Here is a 22,408-nt window from a genome sequence, read left to right on the forward strand (position 1 = left end):
GTACCAATTATATGCATATCCTAGCATCTGGGCCAGAGTAACAGGTAGTTTACCTTGGGCATGTCAGTCAGACAGAAAATTATAATTAACGCCACCAACTTGAACAGTGTGTAATAACAGCCGAGGTTGATGCATTTGCCTACTGTAAACATTGCACTCAGAAATTAATATATGAAAAGTTGATTTGAACCTTCTGAACAATTAGTGGGTCAGGCGGTGCCCCACTGTCTGATTAATTTTGCGTGATTTCTGATGATAGTTCTCGATTATATCAACTGATAGGTTCTGTATGGGGTATTTGACCAAAATATCACACAAGACAAACAATTTTCAACTGCCCCTTTAAGGGCGAGAGGTTACTGTGGCATCACGGGCACTCAAGCTGCTCGAGTCGTCCTTGACAATGTGCCTGTGAGAGAATCTGACTAGTAGCCATGAGATTATTTTTTTGCTGTCAGTTGAAGCAAATTCAAACATTGAGAAACAACCTAGCTTGTGGGGGGAAAAACAATATAAATAGCCAAGAAACACAAGGACAAACTATCACTTTAGTGGACTTGAGTAAAATAGACCAACTTTTATGCCTGTGTAAGTGCTTCTAAAAATGAATCTTCAATCGCAGTGTGCTTAATTCCCCAGGCAGGCAGTGTTACTGTGTGTCATGCCAGGTGGGGATATACAGTACCACTCAAAGTTTGGACACCTACTTATTCAATGAATTTTCTTTATTTTTACTATTTTCTACATTGGAGGTGTGTTGGGTCATTTTCCTGTTCAAAACCAAATGATAGTCCCATTAAGCGCAAACCAGATGGGATGGCGTATTGCTGCAGAATGCTGTGGTAGCAATGCTGGTTAAATGTACATTGAATTCTAAATAAATCACAGACAGTGTCACCAGCAAAGCATACCTCACACCTCCTCCTCCATGCTTCAAGGTGGGAACCACATGTGGCGATCATCCGTTCACCTTCTCTGTGCCTCACAAAGACACGGCGGTTGGAACCAGAAATCTCATATTTGGACTCATCAGACCAAAGATTTCACCGGTCTAATGTCCTTTGTCCGTGTTTATTGGCCCAAGCAAGTCTCTTATTATTGGTGTCCTTTACTAGTGGTTTCTTTGCAGCAATTTGACCATGAAGGCCTGATTCATTCAGTCTCCTCTGAACAGTTGATGTTGATGTGTCTGTTACTTGAACTCTCTGGAAGCATTTATTTGGACTGCAATTTTTGAGGCTGTTGCATGTTTTTTTTATGCTAGTGGTTTCATTAATTTGGGATCTATCGCATCCCACAACTGTCCCAGACTATGTTTGGAATATTTCTTTCTCGCACAGAATAGGTCAACTTTTGTACTATGGGGGATAGTAGATTGACATAGGCAAATGCTTTTGCTGTTGATGGTGTTGGAGTCATGCGCGACCACCAGTCGTGGGTGAACAGGGAGTACAGGAGGGTCTAAGCACACACCCGAGGGGCCCCCGAGGGTCAGCGTGGCGGAGGTCTTGTACCAACCCTCATTACCTGTGCCGGCCCATCAGGATGTCAAGGATCCAGTAACAGAGGGAGGTGTTCAGAGATGAGCTTGGAGGGGACTATGGTGTTGAACGCTGAGCTGTAGTCTATGAAAAGCATTCTCACAGTTATTTCCCCTGTTTGTCCAGGTGGGAGCAGGCAGTGTGACGTGCAATTGAGATTGCATCATCTGTGGATCTGTTGAGGCGATATGAAAATTGGGGTGGGTCCAGGGTGTCTGGGATGATGTTGGAGTTCTTGGGAACAGGGACAATGGTGGTCAGCTTGAAACATGTTAGGAGGAGATTGAAAATGTCTGTGCACGCTTTGTGAAGGCACCGTGGTATTGCGTCTGCGAGTGTTGGTCTGTTTAAAGGTTTCTCACATAGTCCATGGAGAGTGAGATCACACGGTCATCCGGAACAGGTGCTTTCACGCAAGACTCAGTGTTGTTTTCCTCGAAGTGAGCAGAGAAGGCATTTAGCTCGTTTGGGAGTTCTGCATCACTGGGCATCTCACTGCTGGGTTTCCCTTTGTAATCTGTTATTGTTTGCAGGCCCTGCTACATGCGACGAGCGTCGGAGCAAGTGTAATAGGATTCCACCTTTCTCCTATATTTAGCTTTTGACTGTTTGATGTCAAATCGGAGGTCATAGCGGGCTTTCTTGTATGCTTCCATGTCTGCGTCCTGTTCTTTGTAAGCGGTAGCTCAAGCCTTTATCTCAGTGCGGATAGTGCCTGTAATCCATGGTTTTTGGTTTGGATGCATTCATATGGTCACTGAGGGGACATCGTGGCTAACGATGAAATAGCAGACTGCACAAAATCATTTCAGACTATATTATTTATTTTGTAGGTTACAAATAGCTTATTTCAGCAAACAAATAAAGAAGCTTATATTCCAAAAACTGCATATGGCGTCACAACCACATTTACTAACCACACACTTTATAAAAATGTAACAGAGAAAATGGAAACTTAAAAATGTGTAATACACCGGTGTCATTTTAGGGTAACTTATTGTATACTGAACAAAAATACAAACACAACATGTAAAGTGCTGTCACATGTTTCATGACCTGGAATAAAAGATCCCTGAAATTGTGATGGGACAATAAAAAGCCACTCTAAAATGTGCAGTTTTGTCACACAACACAATGCCACAGATGTCTCAAGTTAAGGGAGCGTGCAATTGGCATTGTTCATTTCTCTACCATATGCTGCCTCCAGCGTCATTTTGGAAAATGTGTCAGTATGTCCAACTGGCCTCAACCCCAGACCACTTGTAACCATGCCAGCCCAGGACCTCCACATCTTCACCTGCGGGATTGTCTGAGACAAGTCACCCAGACAGCTGATGAAACTGAAGTGCATTTCTGTCTGTAATAAAGCCTTTTTGTGAGGAAAACTCATTCTGATTGGCTGGGCCAGGCTCCCTCGATTAGGGCCTGATGAATGTATTTAAATGAACCGATTTCCTTTTATGAACTGTAACTGAAATGAACTATGAACTGTCATTGAAATTGTTGCATTTATATTTTTGTTCAGTATACATAAAGAAAACCGATGTGAAAATACCCTCAAATAAAAGGTGACATTCTGTACTGTCGCCTCATATTTCTATAGCCAAATTAAATGTTTTTGCTTCACTGTCCAAATAAATAGGTAGAGGAGTGTACATTTACATTTCACTATTGTTTTACTTTCTCCAAGCAGTTAGTTAGTCCTAAGTGTTTACATTTAGAACAAAATGCAAAGTGCCCTCTATGGTACACATGGTTGGTTTTATCTGCTGATCAGTTTGTATTGCACACGTTAACCCATCTTTCCTTGCATTGCATTACTGACACAAAGTTTAAAGCTCAGTTCGTCTCGCGGACGCAGACTTTTTTGCAGGTGTTCTCCGTGCAGCGCTCCATGATGAGTTCAGGACTGGGCCGAGGGGGGATGAGGGGAGCCCCTTTCTTCAGCTCGCCCCCTGGACTAGAGCCTGCTGGCTTTGGGATGTTGTCTGAAAGTCAATCGGTAGAAAACTATGAAGGCCTTATTTTAGAAACGGTCATTGAAATTGGTAAAAGGTTAAACAATTAAATTATGAGAACTATAACAGTTAGACAATGGATGCAGATACTCCAATTTTTTTAAATTCCCATCAGATATTGATTGAATTATAGCACATACAACATTGTACTGGCAGAGACAAATAATTAAATGGGTAAAACGATTGTGTCGTTGTTGCTTGAATTCAGGTGAAGTTGAACTGTTAGATTGGTGCGTACCCCAGTCCCGGATGAGTAGTGTCCCTTTATAGACATAACAGAAAACCAATGTATTCCATTAAGCCCCATTTCAGTCATTACCGGAGTCTTTGAAAGGTCATTACAAACATTTTTGCGGTTGTAATGTTAACACAAAAAAACGAATGGCACAAGTGAGAGTAGGAAAGAGTAACAAGAGAATGAAAGCAATCAAATGAAAGCAATCAATCCAGTGAAATTTAAGTGACACGTGGAATTTGCACCCATCAAACACAGGAAATTGTTATCAGAAAAGGAGAAATCCTCAGGTGACCGGGGCAAGCGCATTGCTGCTTTTATGGAGACGGCAATATACAGCTTTGCTGTCTGATTGAAAGCCTTTACTGTGGGAGCAAGTCGTAGCCAATACTACTATTCTTTCAAACTCTTAGCAGTGTTTGCTTGAGCTCAATCAATCTATCAAATGTATTTTATAAAGCCCTTTTTCCTTCAGCAGTTGTCACTGCTGCTTTACAGCTGAGCTGTAAAGGAGTGCCTGGAGCTGAGCTGTAAAGGAGTGCCTGGAGCTGAGCTGTAAAGGAGTGCCTGGAGCTGAGCTGTAAAGGAATGCCTGGAGCTGAGCTGTAAAGGAATGCCTGGAGCTGAGCTGTAAAGGAATGCCTGGAGCTGAGCTGTAAAGGAGTGCCTGGAGCTGAGCTTGCCTGGAGTGCTACATAAACGGGGTTTGAACTTTTGGTACTATTTCATTGGTTCCATTCTGTATTTCAGGCAAGCTCAATAAAGCTTTCAAAGAAAACAATACAGCAATATTTGAACCCAGGTCTGCCCCAATAGGATTTAATACAGTATAAAAATGACTGCCTGCATCAAAATGGTGTACCTCCGTTTTCCCTCTCCTGCAGGGGAGACTGTGTGGCGTCATTAGAGGTCTTCCTGGGCTGATTGGGCCAGTCGCCTTTCTGCAGCAGGAAGCGGCGACTGTTCCTGCGGTACGTGTTCTGGCTGATGCCCTTGCGCCCTTTACCGTGAATACTCTGGGCATTGCGGATTGTAGACCTGAAAGCCAAGAGGAGATATATGTCGAAAGAGGAAAAGAGAAGTTAAAACAAACCATTAAAATGTATCAATATTTTATTTAACCATTATTGTGACAGGGATTTAATTCCAAGACCAAAGTCTCTTTTCCAGATGAGCCCTGTTTAGCACAATACATATAAAAATACAATATTACACATGAAACTATGCATCCATATAAACTTTGATATACACAACAACACATGAGAAGCAAAACACAATCATAAAAAACACACAGTCTTCAGTAAAAAGATCTGAAATGCCTTAGCGGTACCAATTCCTCCAATTTTAAAGTATATTGGAGATCATTCCACACGTAAGGTGCAAGAAAACTAAAAGCAGATCTACCCAACTCAGTGGAAACCAAAGGTATCTCCAGAGTTAGCCATCCCTCAGACCGGGTCTGGTAGCTCATACGTCCAGCGGGGTAAAGTAAAAATACTTTGAAGTACAATTTGGTTTTGGGGGGGGGGTCTGAACTTTATTTATATTTTTGACTTTTAATTCCACTTTCCTAAAGAAATTTACTTTTTTTTAACTTCCATACATTTTCGCTGACATCCAAAAGTACCCGTTACATTTCGAACGCTAAGGCAGGACAGCAACATGGTCCAATTCAAGCACCTATCAATATAACGCATCATCCCTACTGCCTCTGATCTGGCAGACTCACTAAACACAAACACTGTGTTTGTAAATTATGTCTGAGTGTGCCCTTGTCTGTCGGTATATATATTTCAATTATTGTTCCAAAGTCCGTTGATGCGTGTGAGTACCTGTGCTGTGTGTTTTGGCTTTATGTGCCATTGTGGATCGCGCAGATGATTACGGGTCTCGTCCCGTGAGTTAATCATTGTGCGCATGTGTTATTTATGCTCTTTTGTTTTGGGTTTCTACCCTGTGTTTTGTTACGTGTTTGTTTGGTCTTCGTCCCCGTGCCTTTACACGGCACACTGTAAAAAAAAAAACTATTACGCATTCCTGCACCTGTCTCCCGATCCTTCATGCCAACGTGACAAATGTACATTTACTCAAGTATGACAATTGAGTACTTTAATTTTAAACCAGATACATTTAGACTTTTATTCAAGTAGTACTGGGAGACTTTTACTGGGAGACGTTTACTTGAGTCCTTACATACCTTACTTCAAATAAAAAATGCAGTAAGGTATGGCAGAAGTTGATGCAGGAGGGCTTTATAAACAAAAAGAGTGCAATGCATCAATCTATGAGACTTCAAAGAGGGCCAGCCTACTTCCTGATACAGAATGCAGTGATGTGTACTGAACCTATCGCCCGTAAAAAAGTGTAGTGCGCTGTGATACAATCGTCCCATTGCTTCAATACAATAAGAAGCCCATTTGAATTCTTAATTTCTTAACTTAGTTAAGACAAGGTACGAAAGACAAGGTCTTTGTCGGAGTTTCTATGCTTTTATAACTTTGTCTTTATCCATAGAGGATGTCATCCAAAATAAATGTCCAGAAGTTTGTAGGCCTACCGTCTGGGTGGTGGTGTCTGTCTTCTAATCACGTTCTCCTCCATCTCCTTCTTCTCTCCAGTTTTGTGGAGAAACATAGAGGGGAAGTGTCCTGTCTCCTCTCCTTTCCTATCCAAGACGATACACCCAACAAGCACTTAGAAACACTGTGTGTGTGTGTGTGGCTATATGATACAACAGTAGCAAATATGTAAGCTACTACTGATCCACACAGCTGCCTGCCTGTGGTCCGAACCTATTACAGAGATGAATAGAGAGTACAGAATCAGCCTACATACCTGACCACCCACCATCCATCCAGCAGCTTGTGAATGACCTCAATAGTTTCTCCAGTCTCAAGAGTTAGCTCATCATCTTGTGCTGCCTTGTAGGCTTGGGTGGTGATATAGAGTTCTCCTGTGGGGACAAACACACATTGGAATTATGAGCGCAAATTCAAAGCACTTTTGTACCACCTAGAGCAGTGGATCCCAATCCCCCCAAAAAAACAACTTCCAGCTGCGTACACCCTCTAGCACCAGAGTCAGCGCACTCTCAAATGTTTTTTTGACATCATTGTAAGCCTGCCACACACACTATACCATATGTTTAATAAATGTAAGAATGAGTGTGAGATTGTCACCACCTGGCTCGTGGGAAGTGACAAAGAGCTCTTATAGGACCAGAGCACAAATAATAATCCATATTTTTTGTCTTTATTTAACCATCTTACATATAAAACCTTATTTGTTCATTGAAAATTGTGAATAACTCACCGCAGGTTAATGAGAAGGGTGTGCTTGAAAGGATGCACATAACTCTGCAATGTTGGGTTGTATTGGAGAGTCTCAGTCTTAAATCATTTTCCACACAGTCTGTGGCTGTATTTAATTTTCATGCTAGTGAGGGCTGGGAATCCACTCTCACATAGGTACGTGGTTACAAAGAGGCAAAGGGCATCAGTGTCTTAACAGCGTGATTTGCCAAAGCAGGATACTCTGAGCGCAGCCCAATCCAGAAATCTGGCAGTTGATTTTGTTTACATTTTCACAGAACTGCTTGTAGCAATTTCGATGAGGCTCTCTTGTTTAGATATTGGTAAGTGAACTGGAGGCAGGGCATGAAAGGGATAAAGAATCCTGTTGTTTGTGTCAATCATAGCCTCAATTTTGCGCCGCACATTGAATATAGGTGCGGAGAGTCAGGCAAGAAAAATCACCCAGATAGGCTAGTTGTGTGAGAAGCCTCTGGCAGTGTACACAAGTGGCATCGGGAGCAACTGCTTGCATGCACGGTACCACTCTACTATGTCTCCCTGTTTTGGCTTTTGCGCCATCAGTACAGATACCAACACGAGCAGCAGCTACAGCGAGTAACGGTTAATGTGATTGGATGTTAATTATTTGACTAGGCTACCTGTATTTGACAATGTGTTGTTATTTTGCTGAACACTAGATGGTTTCATCTTATTTTTGGCAGTGAAAGGAGGCTAATCAGGTGAGAAAGAAAAACTCACAAATGTATAGCACCATTGGAAAATAAAATGGACTGTTTGAAAATGTGAAGATATAATAATTAGTTAGAGCCCTAGCAGGTGGTGAGACTTGCCTGCATAGTTGGGATCAGCGTCTTCAGGCTCCTCTGGTCCATCAAGGGGCTCCAGGTAAGAGGCGGGCACCCAGCCACGCTTGGTATCACACTGGCAGAACCACCAACCTGCCATGGTAGAGGGGTCAAAGGTCAAGTGAGCACTAAGCACAGAAACCATGTCCATGTTCAGTAGGGCATGCAATGGTAAACATTTAAAACTAAAAATATGTGTTTCCTATTGGGTAGGAGGTACTCCCTCCCTGTGTCATTCGGTTGTCTTTTGTTTCGTGCCTACTAAACACGACCCAGAAGGAGCAGCAGTAGATTCATCAGGAATACTTGAGGGATAACTAGGGGCTTTTCTCAATAGGATTTGCTCAACTCCTCCGTCCTGTTGCCTCTTTTTGAAAAAGGTCAAAGGTAATTGAAGAGAGGCGGCGAGAAGACGGAACTTGGCCAAAAATGCGCTTGTATGAAATTGGACTCCTTCTCCACTCGCTCGTCATCAGGCAAACTACACTTACAGGGGTGGACCCCAAAATAATCGTGTAAAGTAATAAAAACGAATGAAGTTAGTTGTGCAACACATTTTATAGATAAAACGATAAGTAGTGTAGTATGATCTAAAATAAGGACGCGCGTCAATGAGGTTCTAGCTCCAGCCTGTTTATTAACCTAACCCTTGCATGTCCTACATTGGTACGGATACCCCCAAGGGACATCCTCCCACATCTTCCCCTCTCCCATGAACAAGACCTCAACATGCATCACCCCTGAAGCATAACTGAAATGCAATTTGGAAACCAGTATTATTCTCTAACATGCTACTTCCCATCCTGAAACAGTATGAAAGCATTAAATCACACAGTATGAACATTAACTTAGGTACAGTCTCTTTTTTCTGGGTATGGTCCCCAACAGCCATACCCAGGTGGCTTCACATTCCTTTTTGGGCACGCTTGTGGCTCTGTGAGCATTCTCTCTCCTTCACCCTCTTTTTGTGCATTTTCTGTGGCCTCAGTCTGTGTGGCTGGTAGATCTGGAAGAGCTCTGAGGTGTGTTTTGCTCCTTCGTACCTCTTCTGAGCCTGTGTCCACCACATAGGAGCGTGGGGCATTCGCTTTCCTCAGCACTATTGCTGGTGTCTTTGAGTTTGTAATCCACACACATTGACCTTAGGTCAGCTCGGGCATCTCCTTAGCATGGTGTCTCCGATTAAAGGCTCCAGTTTGCGTTTGTTTCAGCCGTTTGTCCCTCTCAGCGAAGGCCTTCCTGTTAGGCCATCGGGGTTTAAGCTGAGCCGGCGAGACAGACAATGGGGAACACAGCCTCCTGCCCATCAGGAGCTCGGCAGGCAACGGCCCATGATGCAGTGGTGTAACTCTGTAAGCTAACAGAGCCCTGTATGGATCCTTGATCTTTTTCAGCAGTCCCTTGTCTGTTTTCACAGCTCTCTCTGCCTCACCATTACTCTGTGCATGGTAGGGGCTACTGGTCACATGTATGAAGTCATATTCTGCAGCAAAAGCAGAAAAGGAACTCGCAGAGAACTGGGGAGCGTTATCTGTAACCAGGACCTCAGCGACCCCTTGCCTGGAAAAAAATGGACTTTAATCCATTGATAACACCAGCTGATGTGGTTATGGGTGTCTTTGCTATTTCAATGCATCTTGAGTAGTAATCTACCACTAGCAGATAAGTGTCATTTTTCCAATAGAACATTTTGGCAGCTCCTTTGCAATCATTGGCTCCGGATGACAAGGTTGACAAGGATGACATTTTGTACACACTGGGCTACTAGCTTGGCAATCTGATTACTCAGACCAAGCCACCACACTGACAGTTGAGCCCTCAATCTGCATTTGGTTATCCCCATGTGTCCATCATGCACTCTGTCTAGCATTTCTGGTTGTAGAGTCTCTGGGATAACTCTCCGTTGTCCTTTCTTGAGAAGGTCTCCATTACAGTGGAAGTCACTTTGGTGCACCCAATAGGGCTTCAGCAGTTGAGGCAGTTCCTCCTGCCTGGGCCATCCCTTTTTGCACTGCTGCACTATCTGTTGGCAGATGTGGTCTTGTTGTTGCTCCTCTGCAATCTGCTGCAGTTTGGTCTGAGATGCAGGTAGACTGTCCCTTATTGCATTAATGGACACCTGTACCTCACCCTCTCGACATTGCTCTTCCTCTGATAATGAACGTTTAATTGGGGCCCTGGAGAGTGCATCTGCTGTGATCAGTGCCTTCCCTGGCACATACACCATCTTGTAGGTGAACCTTAGTCATCTGAGGCGGAAGCACAGAACTCTGGGAGGCAAGTCGTCCAGTGCTTTTGTCCCTAACAGAGCCAACAGTGGTTTGTGGTCAGTCTCTGCTGTAAACTGCAGGCCAATAAGGTGTTGGCTGAGCTTTTCACATGCCCATGTGATAGCCAACGCCTCCTTCTCCACTTGAGCATATCTTTGCTCTGTGTCGGATAAGCTTCGGGAGATGTATGCGATTGGACGCCAGTCCATGTTGTCCTGCATCTGTGTGAGGACCGCCCCTAGCCCAAAGGATGATGCATCTGTGTGAGGACTGCCCCTAGCCCAAAGGATGATGCATCTGTGTGAGGACCGCCCCTAGCCCAAAGGATGATGCATCTGTGTGAGGACCGCCCCTAGCCCAAAGGATGATGCATCTGTGTGAGGACCGCCCCTAGCCCAAAGGATGATGCATCTGTGTGAGGACCGCTCCTAGCCCAGAGGATGATGCATCTGCTGATACTTTTGTGTTAGCGTGGGGATGAGCGTGAGGCCAGATCTCCTTTGATTTTGTCAAAAGCTACCTGTTGCATGTGACCCTATGACCAGTCATTCTCTTTGGCTAGTAAGCCTCTCAAGAGGTTTGGTTGTATCTGAGAACTGTGGGAGGAACTTACCCACATATGTGGCCATGCCTAAGAAGGTCCTGACTTTAGCCACATTCTGGGGTCTGGGCATATCTGTGATGGCGCTGATCTTCTCTGGGTCTGGCTCTATTCCAGCTGCACTGATTTTGTGTCCCAAGAACAAGACCTCTGATTGTGCAAAAGTGAATTTTTCATTGAGTGTCAGGCCAGTCTCCTGGAGTCTGGTCAGAACTGCTGTGAGCCTTACATCATGTTCTGCTCTGTCCCTTCTGCACACGAGCACAGTGATTCCAAATGGCAAAACATTAACACAGTAACGGCCAAATGGTGTTATAAACGTTGTGAGTGCCCTACTCTCTGATGACAGCGGTATCTGCCAGAAACCTGAGCGGGCATCCAGCTTTGTGAAGACTTGCGAGCCATCCAACTGAGCCAGTGACTGCTCCACTGATGGTAAGATGTGTCTCTCTCTGCAGAGTGCCTCATTCAATTTAGTCATGTCCACACAGATCCTTATGTCCCCATTGGCTTTTGGGACCACCACCATCCCTGCACACCAGTCTGTGGGACTCTCTATTTTAGACACTGCCCCAATTTCTTCCATCCTCCCCAACTCTTCCTTTACTCTGGCCAATAAAGGGATAGGCACCCGGCGGGGGGTGGTAAGGGCATAGGGGACAGCATCCTCTTCAGGCAGATTTTGTAGTCACCTTCTATCCTTCCTAGACCAGAAAACACTTTGGGGAATTTCTTTTTGAAAACCTCACCTGGGTCTTCCAGTTTGCTCACTCTCTCAATGAGTTGCAATGCTTCAATTGCTGGCAGCCCCAGCAACGGTCTGGCTAGAGAGTCAATGACGAAGACAGGCTGGATGGCACTTTTGTCTTTACTCTCCAGTTTAATCACCAAGTGCCCTACCACTGGTAAAATCAAAATACTGGGACCGTACAGTTTTTTGTTTGTAGAGAGCAAAGGGCCATCTCTGCAATAGCTATACAGCCTAGTTGGGATAGCTGTCACTGCTGCCCCAGTGTCTAGTCAAATCAAATCAAATTTTATTTGTCACATACACATGGTTAGCAGATGTTAAATGCGAGTGTAGCGAAATGCTTGTGCTTGCTTTTAGTCTAAATGACACAACCTCCCCATTGAGTTTAATGTCTGAATGCCAGCCAGCATTGTTTTCCTTTACTTCCCCCAGAAAGATGCTGTCCTGCTGTACCTCCTCTGAAACCTCATGCATTTGCTTTAATCGACAGACAGCTGAAAAGTTCCTCTCCTGTGACATTTCCTGCATTCCGCATCCTTTGCTGGGCAATCTTTCCATCTGTGGAAAGGGGATTTCCCACATTTGCACAAACACTTGAACTAGCTACTGGTGCTGTCTGTTTCTGTTGTTTCCCTCCGTTTTTTTTTAGCTCTGTATATTCGTTCTGCAAGGAGCTGCTGTCGCGCAGTATTGTCTGCAGTCTTTTTACCGTCTCACTCTGCCTAACCTGGTTTACAGCTTTGGACAAGGTAAGCTGGGAATCCAAATGTAACTTTTCAGAAAGTGATATATTTCTTATTCTGACTACCACCCGATCTCGGATCAGCTCTTCCCTGAGCGCGCCAAACTGACAATGTTCTGCTAGTTTGTGAGAACAGCTGTGATAAAACTGTTGGTGGTTTCACCCTGTCCTGCTCTCTCAAAAATAATGTTGTGTCCCTACAAAATGCGTTTCAAAACAGTCTTTAACGGCACTATAGTTAAGTTTCTCTTCCTCGGTCAACGTTGAAGCATTTAATATATCCTCGGCTTCATCACCCATAGAGTAGATCAGTGTAGTAACTTGAAATGCCCAATTGTTCACGTTTAAGCCTGACGCTACCCTGTACCTTTCAAAGCGCCTGATCCATTTCGGACAGTTTTGAATGTCCATACAAACACAATTCTCTGGGGGACTAATGCGAAATCCGTCAGCACTAGCCACTGGCCTGTCCGTGTTTGCGCCAGAGCCCGTTGAACTTGGAGTCGCAAACCCTGAAATCCTGCCAACTTCTTCCTCTTGCAACATGTTGCTTAGCAGTAACTTAGTCCTTGCTCGTTAGCTAGCAAAATAATGATGTGCGCGGTCTTATCTCCAACACTGTGCCCCCCCTGCTTTGAAACAGCCTGAATGTATGATTTACTTGGTACGTCTTTCACGTTTATGTGAATTTTAAAACCACTTCTGACCCCATGTAGTACGATCTAAAATAAGTACGCGTGACAACGAGGTTCTAGCTCCAGCCTGTTTATTAACCTAACCCTTGTATGTCCTACATAGTTACGGATAACCCCAAGGGACATCCTACTACAAATAGAATATTGTTTTTAAACGTCTGCATGCTTTTCTCTTCTGGCAAATTAAAAACCGATTGAAAACTATTCCGCAAAGGAATCAGGTAGGATACACATGACACCTCAATGAAAGGTGGCTATCGAGGAGGGGAGGACACCAACAAATTGACATCTATCTCCTGGATCACTTGACCACTTATCGGTTTCCGGGTCACGGAGAAGAGAAGGTGGAGGACAGACTTTTTCCCAAATGAGAAAATGTTGCATCCAGTTCACACTGTCTCATGCACACTTTTGTGCCTATTATTTCATGGAAAATGTCAATTGTTCATGCTTGGTGTTGCCATCTAGTGTACACACTAGTGAATACACCACCCTGACATTAGAGCAACTGTATTTTAAGATGGCGTCTGTTCAGACTGGGACCAATCACTTGTTCAGTGATGTTGGGTCTTATCGTCACTCACCGTTTGGGCTTTTCTCCACAATCTCCACTAAGTCTCCAGTAAGAAGGTTGATCTCATACTTGGAGGTCTTCATGTAGTCAGAGATCACCCTGTAGCTTTCCAATATGATGGGGCCAGAGATTTCTGGTCAGATGACAAAAATGACAATGACAATCTGCAGTAGACCTATAAATTAACGATGTGTAGCCATAGATTCTTGAAGAATATAACTTATAAAGGCCTCATACGCTTAGTTCAACTGACGTACCCCATCAGAACCCAAAATATAAGCTTGTTTTCACTCCGGTCCTTGTATCCATAGCTCTGTATGAATTTGAGAGTGGTTACATTTCTCCAGGCCTATACCTCAGCTTTTTACTGAAACAGGGGCTTTGTTATTGCTTCAACTGCTGATTGCCACTTTAATTCACTATGGCAGATCTCTTTATAACAGGACCTCACAAGTTTGGCTGGAAAAGTGTTTCTATCAGTGGGTTTATAAAAGGGTAAAGACTAAGACGGGGTCTTACCAGAAGTGTTGCCTTTGGCCTTGTCCGTGGACATCACGATGGTCTCATTTCTTTTGAATCTACAAGGGAATCATGGTGAACTCACTCATTATTCTACACTGAGTGGACAAAACATCTTTCCATGACATAGACTGACCAGGTGAAAGCCATGAACCCTTAGTAGTTGCCAGGCGCACTGGTTTGAGTGTGTCAAGAACTGCAATGCTGCTTGGTTTTTCACACTCAACAGTTTCTTGTGTGTCTCAAGAATGGTCCACCACCCAAAGGACATCCAGGCAACTTGACACAACTGTGGAAGGCATGGTAGTCAACATGGGCCAGCATCCCTATGGAACACTTTGGACACCTTGTAGAGTCCATGCTCTGACAAATTCAGGCTGTTCTGACGGCAAAAGGGGGTCCAACTCAATATTAGGAAGGTGTTTCTAATGTTTTGTAAACTCAGTGTATATCAATCCAGAAGCAAAGGAAACACAAAGGCGGAGTTTCATTCCCTCGTTCATTTTCATTCAAGGATCTGATACAACAGGGTAGGTGTAAGCAATAGCGCCACCTAGTTATCACCATATTGCTTTTCCCCCATCCAGTCCTATCAGATCTGGGAAGGGGAGTGAATGGGAGGAGAGGGAACATCTTCCTGGAACGTCTTCTTGGAATGAAACAGGCTGCATTCCGATTCATTACCCTTCTCCAGAAGTGTGCACACTGTCCTCTTCCCCCAAATGCATTTAACCCCCCTTAAAGGGCTATTTACACCCTACCCAACGGAGTTGGCTCAGTGTTGCAATGTAATTTTTCATCACCAAAGGGCCAGATCCTTGTAGTGTGGTCCAACATTCTATGTACTCCTGTGCCACATGAAAATTGTAACATGCCATATCATGTTACCAAAAGGTGCCCGTTGGTCTAAAATAAGAATACACCCAGCGCACGCACCCGTGTAGATCTACGCAGGTTAAATGTGTGGAAACCTTAAAGTCGATTGATGAGATGGCACGTCACACAGTAATGTAATTTTAAATAGCTCCCTGTATGTTTATGCTAGAGACTTAAGCCATACCCACACCGGCTGCGCACGTGCGCAAATTGATTTTTTCCCCCACAACAAATGCGATCACGACACACAGGTTTGGTGTGGTCAGCATGTTACTGCTTCTTGTAGTGGCTGGATCTCAATACCCTCTTTCGGCTGATCTGAAGGTTGAGCCTGTCCCATAATATGGGGTTAGTGAAAGCTATGTTTTTTCTACACGTGAGAGGATCTGGACAAGAAAAAAGGTCACAAAATTCTCTGTAAAACCCCGAACCATGTTAGCTTATATATGTTAGCTTAGTAGATGTTGTGATCTAAGGGCTTAGACCTACAGCATTGGATTGGTGCATACATGGCTGGAGGGAGTTTACACCATGTTCCTCACACCAGTCCATTCCTTTTAAATCCATGTAGGGGAGTCTACGAGTGCACACTTCAGGAGAAGGGTAAAGAGTCATAATGTAGCCACATTCTTTACAGATTAATAGTGAGACATTGTGTAACGGGTGTCGTCGTCTGATGAGGAAGAATCGGACCAAAGCGCAGCGTGACTTTTATTGAACTGAACACTAGAACAAAACAACAAAGTGAATAAAAGAAACCGAAACAGTCCTGTCAGGTACAGAACTACCCACCACCAAAGGACTAAGCAGTGTGGTATGGAGGAGCAGAGGGTTCAGGACTCCTGGACATGGGAGGAGATACTGGACGGAAAGGGACCCTGGAGACAGGCTGGGGAATATTGCCGCCCGAAAAAGGAACTGGAGGCAGCTAATGCTGAGAGGCAGTGATATGAGGCAAGTGAGCAAAGAAATCCCAGTGCTTACCGGAAGCAGAGTGGTACTGGTCAGGCACCGTGTTATGCGGCAAAGCGCACGGTGTCTCCAGGGAGCGCTCATAGCACGGTGCGCTATATGCCAGCCCTCCCCAAGTGCCATGCGAGAGTGGGCATCCAGCCAGGGCGGATTGTGGCAGCTCAGCGCTTGGACTCCGTTGCGCCATTTCGGCCCAGGGTATCCTGCGCCGGCTCTGCGCACTGTGTCTCAGGTGTGCTGGGACTGTTCCGTTCATGCGCTCCGCCCGTGCCGGGCTAAAGTGGGCATTGAGCCAAGTGGGCCAGTAACGAGGGTGCCCAGTCCGGGGCCGCAACAACGAGGGTGCCCAGTCCGGAGCACGCAACAACGAGGGTCCCAAGTCCGGGGCACGTAACAACAAGGGTCCCCAGTCTGGGGCCCACAACAACGAGGGTTCCCAGTCCGGGGTCCGCAGCGAGGGTCCCCAGTCCCGCTCGGCGGCGAGGCGCCACCAAAGTGGGCCAAGCCAGAGGTGGAGCGGGGTCTGCGTCCCACACCAGAGCCACCACCTCAGAGAAATGCCCACCCAGACCCTCCCCTATAGGTTCAGGTTTTGCGGCCGGAGTCCGCACCTTTGGGGGGGGGGAGCTTTTTATGTCTCTATTTTGGTTTGGTCAAGGTGTGATTTGGGTGGGCATTCTATGTTCAGTTTTCTATGTTTTGTATTTCTTTGTTTTGGCCGGGTATGGTTCTCAATCAGTGACAGCTGTCTATCGTTGTCTAAAATTGGGAACCCTACTTAGGTAGCTTTTTCCCCACCGGTGTTTTGTGGGTAGTTGTTTTCTGTTTAGTGTTCTGCATCTGACAGGACTGTTTCGGTTTCTTTCATTCACTTTGTTGTTTTGTTCTAGTGTTCAGTTCAATAAAAGTCATGAACACTTACCACGCTGCGCTTTGGTCCGATTCTTCCTCATCAGACGACGACACCCGTTACACATTCCTTGTTGTTGTACTTACGGCTGTTGAGCGGGTGGGTTCTCGTCCTCCGGTCGGACCTTGAAGAAGTTGCATACCAGCTGGCAGCGTGATATTTTGGGGGGCAGGTTGATGAGAGAGTGACAGTATTCAGCCAGAGTGCTCTGCCTGGTCTCGGTGCTCTTTTGGCTGTCCAACCATTTTGGCGCTGAGGATAGGAGGGACAGAAGAAACATGTATTGCAGGTCAATTAAAATGGAATATTCAAAATAACACACTACAGTGTTGGATGTAGATGTTATATGTTTATCTCTGAAAAGGTGGACCTTTGCGTTGCACAAGGAACTAAACACATATTGCAGTTTCCTCTTAATGTATCACACTGTCATTAAAGCTACTTGTAAAAATATATATTTGACCATTATTTAACTACACAAGTCAGTTAAGAACAAATTCATATTTTCAATATTTTGCCTGTCCACGAGCATTCTCTTGCCTACCCCTTTTGGATTATTAATAAGTATCAAAGACACAAACCATCTGCCTCTCGTGTCTGCATCTGGGTCTTGTCCAGTCAATACATGATATTGTTTAGAGTAAAATCTTCATAGGTATTCTTATTTTCTGGGGAAAATTCTGGTATTGCATCGTACTTTGAGGTTTGTTCACAACTTCTGCTTCCCCATATTGTATCAACACAAGCTTAAAACCACTTGAGCGCTGTTGAGGGTCCTTGTTGTGTTAGTTCAGTGGTTCACAAACTTTTTACAGTTCCGTACCCCTACAAACATTCAACCTCCAGCTGCGTACCCCCTCTATCATTATGGTCAGGGCACTCTCAAATGTTGTTTTTTGCCATCATTATAAGCCTGCCACACACACACACACACACACACACACACACACACACACACACACACACACACACACACACAAACAAACAAACAAACAAACAAACAAACAAACAAACAAACAAACAAAAACACAAACAATACATTTATGAAACATAAGAATGAGTGTGAGTTTGTCACAACCCAGCTCGTGGGAAGTGACAAAAAGGTTTTATAGGACCAGGGCACAAATAATAATAATAAATTATTTTGCTCTTTATTTAACCATCTTACATATAAAATCTTATTTGTTCATTGAAAATTGTGAATAACTCACCACAGGCTAATGATAAGGGTGTGTTTGAAAGGATGCACATACCTGCAATGTTGGGTTGTATTGGAGAGAATCTCAGTCTTAAATAATTTTCCACACACAGTCTGTGGCTGTACTTAATTTTCATGCTAGTGGGAGAATCTACTCTCACATAGGTACGTGGTTGCAAAGGGGCAATGGGCATCAGTGTCTTAACAGCGTGATTTGCCAAAGCAGGATACTCTGAGCGCAGCCCAATCCAGAAATCTGGCAGTTGATTTTGATTACATTTTCACAGAACTGCTTGTAGCAATTTCGATGAGGCACTCTTGTTCAGATATTGGTAAGTGAACTGGAGGCAGGGCATGAAAGGGATAAAGAATCCAGTTGTTTGTGTCATCCGTTTCGGGAAAGTTCCTGCGTATTTGCGTATCCAACTCACTCCGGTTCTTCGCTATATCACATTTGACATGGTCCATAAGCTTGAGTTCATTTGCACACAAAAAATCATACAATGATGGAAAGACCTGTGTGTTGTCCTTGTTAATGCAGACAGAGTACAGCTCCAACTTCTTAATCATAGCCTCAATTTTGTGCTGCACATTGAATATAGTTGCGCAGAGTCCCTGTAATCCTAGATTCAGATCATCCAGGCAAGAAAAAACATCAACCAGATTGGCCAGTCGTGTGAGAAACTAGTCATCGTGCAAGTGGTCAGACAAGTGAAAATTATAGTCAGTAAAGAAAACTTCAAGCTCGTCTCTCAATTTCAAAAAACGTGTCAATACTTTGCCCCTTGATAACCAGCACATTTCTGTATGTTATGAAAGCATTACATGGTCGCTGCCCATATCATTGGATACTACAGAAAATACATGAGAGTTCAGGGGCCTTGCTTTAATAACAAAGTTAACCATTTTCACTGTAGTGTCCAAAATGTCTTTCAAGCTGTCAGGCATTCCCTTGGCAGCAAGAGCCTCTCGAATGCTGCAGTGTACCCAAGTGGCGTCGGGAGCAACTGCTTGCACACACGTTACCACTCCACTATGTCTCCCTGTCATGGCTTTTGCACCATCAGTACAGATACCAACATGAGCAGCAGCTACGTTTGGCTACATACGGGCCATTAGTGGAATTCCTGTGAGAGAGTAACGGTTAATGTGATTGGATGTTAATTATTTGACTAGGCTACCTGTATTTGACATTGTGTTCTTATTTCGCTGAACAGTATATGGTGTCATTAATTTTGGCAGTGAAAGGAGGCTAATCAGGCGAGAGAGAAACTCACCCAAATGTATAGCCCCGTTGGAAAATATAATGGGACTGTTTGAGAATATGAAGATTTTTTATTTTATTTATTTAAATTCAAAAATTATTTTTTTATATTTAAAAAGAATGTGAATCACATTTCTATTAGGTGTACCCCCGATGGAATTCTCCAGTTTGGGAATCACTGTGTTAGTTAATTTAGCTTTCGTACTAAATAATCACTAGTGGTCACAGCCTTTGGATTAAAAATATAATGCCTTTATAATGCCTTTAGTGAGAACTAAAACTGTTTAACAAAGAGCAAAAGTGCAAAATATGTAATACACATACAGAATCCCTACCAATCAGCTTTTAACTATTTAGACTGCATAAGCATAAGATGCACTGTAATAATAATAAGCATACATAATTTATGCTTAAATTCAATTCTAGAAAAGAAAAATATATTGAATAAGGTTATTTTCAGAAAATATTCAAATGAGACAGGATGCTATGGTTTACTGATTAGCATTTATACAAAAAAAGAGAAGTACATTTGTCACATCTGGATAGCAGCTGCAGGTGTTTCCTTATGAGAAGCATTGACTGACAACAAGCACTACCTAGTCTGTTCACCCAAGTGCACACAACACCTACACTTTTTTTGTTTTCAAATGAAGCAAAAATGCAAAGGATACTAGAATTACAACATCACTGCTATAGTAAATTGTCGAGAGATCAATACTTTCTTTATCCATGATTTTCCATCTTGGTGCTCAATGCCCTTTACATGGTAAGGTGGAAATTCACCTCATCCACCACCAATATGGTGCACAGCAACCATTTGTGCCAGATCGCTAACCACACAACAGTTCTCATTGTGGAGAGGTAAGCCATAGAGCAGGTACATGTCCTTACCTGGTAATGCAGGGATGATCCTGTCTTTCTTATTGATGTCACCAGCCTCAATTGGGAACATCTCCATTAGGGATTTCTATAACCCAGACACATTATCAACTAACTGCAGATCAGTGGGGGTAGTAGGGAGGCAGTTATTCATCTTGAATTTCTATATCCCCGGCAGACAGGCACCATATCAACTGACTGCAGATCAGTGGAGCTAATAGTAAGGCAGGCATTTCACAGCGTTTATCTATTTAACAAGCTTTCAGTTATTGAGGTAGCACTGAAATCCCTTCGCCTGCTATTTTCATACAGACAAACACTACACATACACAGTTGTCCAACCTTTCGACTTTCTGCCTATTAAATTATGTGAGCAGAGACTCACATGAAATGTGTAGATCTCCGGATACCCTCTATAGATCAACTTCTCAGACAGGTTGTTCCATTTCACCATCAGCATGTAGACCTTTGAGAAAGTAGTCAAAAAGATAAGTGAAGAACCATCAAATCCTCTACAGCTATTTTGCAGAATTAAAATGGTATGGAAGCAATTTAATTTTAACTAATAATCCTGGTCATTCAAGTTTTCTAAGCAATTGTCTTTACTATTAAGAAGAGACTCGGACTAAGAAGCACTTTGAATAGAGAATCTCCATTGAGCATGACTAGGCTTAATCTATGTCTGGGAAAACAACCTCATGCATTAACCTCCACTGAACCATTTGGTATTTTGGTCAACAATGATCAAACTCAAACTCACATAGTGCTGACTGGGGAAGAAGCGTTTCTCAAAGCCCAGAAACTCCACATGCCTGACATAGGTTTCCTCCATTGTAAGATGCAGAAGGGTAATGATCAAGTCCACAAATGTGCAGACTGAAAAGTGAAAAGGGAAGAGCTTTTATAGCAGCAGTGTGCACTCAGAAAGCAGCCAGCCCCTGTAGTAGGAGGTCCCCAACAGATACCTTGGGTTCCTCACGTAGCGATCACTGGTCATTTAATGAGAAATAACTTTGGTTGCATATAGATCCTTTCAATTGCATCATCCATGAGTTCATTGGGTCAATTCATAATTTCCTTTATGAATCATCCATGAGTTCAGAGTTCATTCAAAAGGCCATCATCTCAAAGCTATTTCCTTTATTTAAGTTTTAAAGCTGTCACAGTCAAGAATAGATACAGTGCATTTCACAACATACTATTTAAAAAATCTCACAGATAATATTTGATTCAAATAAATAAACAGATCACTAAGGGTCTTGTTGTTGTTGTTGTTGTTGTTGTGATTATAGATCTGTATGCTCTGTAGAAAGTTACATGTCTCACTTATTGGGTTAATGATTCAGAACGTATTCATACCCCTCGACTTATTCTACATTTTGTTGTGTTACAGCCTGAATTCAAAATGGATTAAATAGATGTTTTTCTTACCCATCTACACACAATACCCCATAATAACAAAGTGAAAACATGTTTCACACTCCTGAGTCAATACTTTGAAGAAGCACCTTTGGCATCGATTACAGAGTCTTTCTGGGTAAGTGTCTAAGAGCTTTCCACAACTGGATTGTGCGACATTTGCTCATTATTCTTTTCAACATACTTTAAGCTCTGTCAAATTGGTTGTTGATCATTGCTAGAGCATTTCCAGGTCTTGCCATATATTTTCAAGTAGATTGAAGTCAAACTGTAACTCAGCCGCTCAGGAACATTCCCCGTCTTCTTGGTAAGCAACTCCAGTGTAGATTTGGCCTTGTGTTTTAGGTTATTGTCCTGCTAAAAGGTGAATTAATCTCCAGGTGTCTGGTGGAAAGCAGACTGAACCAAGTTTTCCTCTAGGATTTTGCCTGTTCTTAGCTCCATTCCGTAAAAATGTTTCCCTGAAAAACTCCCCAGTCCTTAACGATTATAAGCAGACCCATACCATAACATGATGCAGCCACCACTATGCTTTAAAATATGAAGAGTGGTAGACAGTAATGTGTTGTATTGGATTTGCCCAAAACATATCACTTTGTATTCAGGAAAAAAAATGCTTGCTTTGCCACATTTTTTGCAGTATTACTTTAGTGCCTTGTTGCAAATAGGATGCATGTTTTGGAATATGTTTTATTCTGTACAGGCTTCCTTCTTTTCCCTTTGTCAATAAGATTAGTTTATTGGAGTAACTACAATGTTGTTAATCCATCCTCAGTTCTCTCCTA

At 43.3% G+C, this 22,408-nt stretch overlaps 1 protein-coding gene across 1 annotated transcript; it reads right to left on the bottom strand.

Moving 5' to 3' along the window:
* Positions 1-2,344: 2,344 nt before the first annotated feature.
* Positions 2,345-21,121, bottom strand: LOC118390931 (neutrophil cytosolic factor 1-like). The gene is made up of 11 exons (XM_035781780.2): positions 20,965-21,121; positions 20,590-20,670; positions 20,217-20,292; positions 16,950-17,115; positions 14,106-14,164; positions 13,597-13,719; positions 7,939-8,046; positions 6,630-6,747; positions 6,352-6,459; positions 4,657-4,832; positions 2,345-3,529 (listed from the first exon to the last, which is right to left on the bottom strand). The coding sequence occupies exons 1-11, from the start codon at positions 21,034-21,036 to the stop codon at positions 3,381-3,383; spliced, it is 1,236 nt and encodes a 411-aa protein (XP_035637673.1). The 5' UTR covers positions 21,037-21,121; the 3' UTR covers positions 2,345-3,380.
* Positions 21,122-22,408: the final 1,287 nt, after the last annotated feature.

Source organism: Oncorhynchus keta, chromosome 12 (genome assembly GCF_023373465.1).
Source record: "Oncorhynchus keta strain PuntledgeMale-10-30-2019 chromosome 12, Oket_V2, whole genome shotgun sequence".
NCBI classification, from domain to species: Eukaryota; Metazoa; Chordata; class Actinopteri; order Salmoniformes; family Salmonidae; genus Oncorhynchus; species Oncorhynchus keta.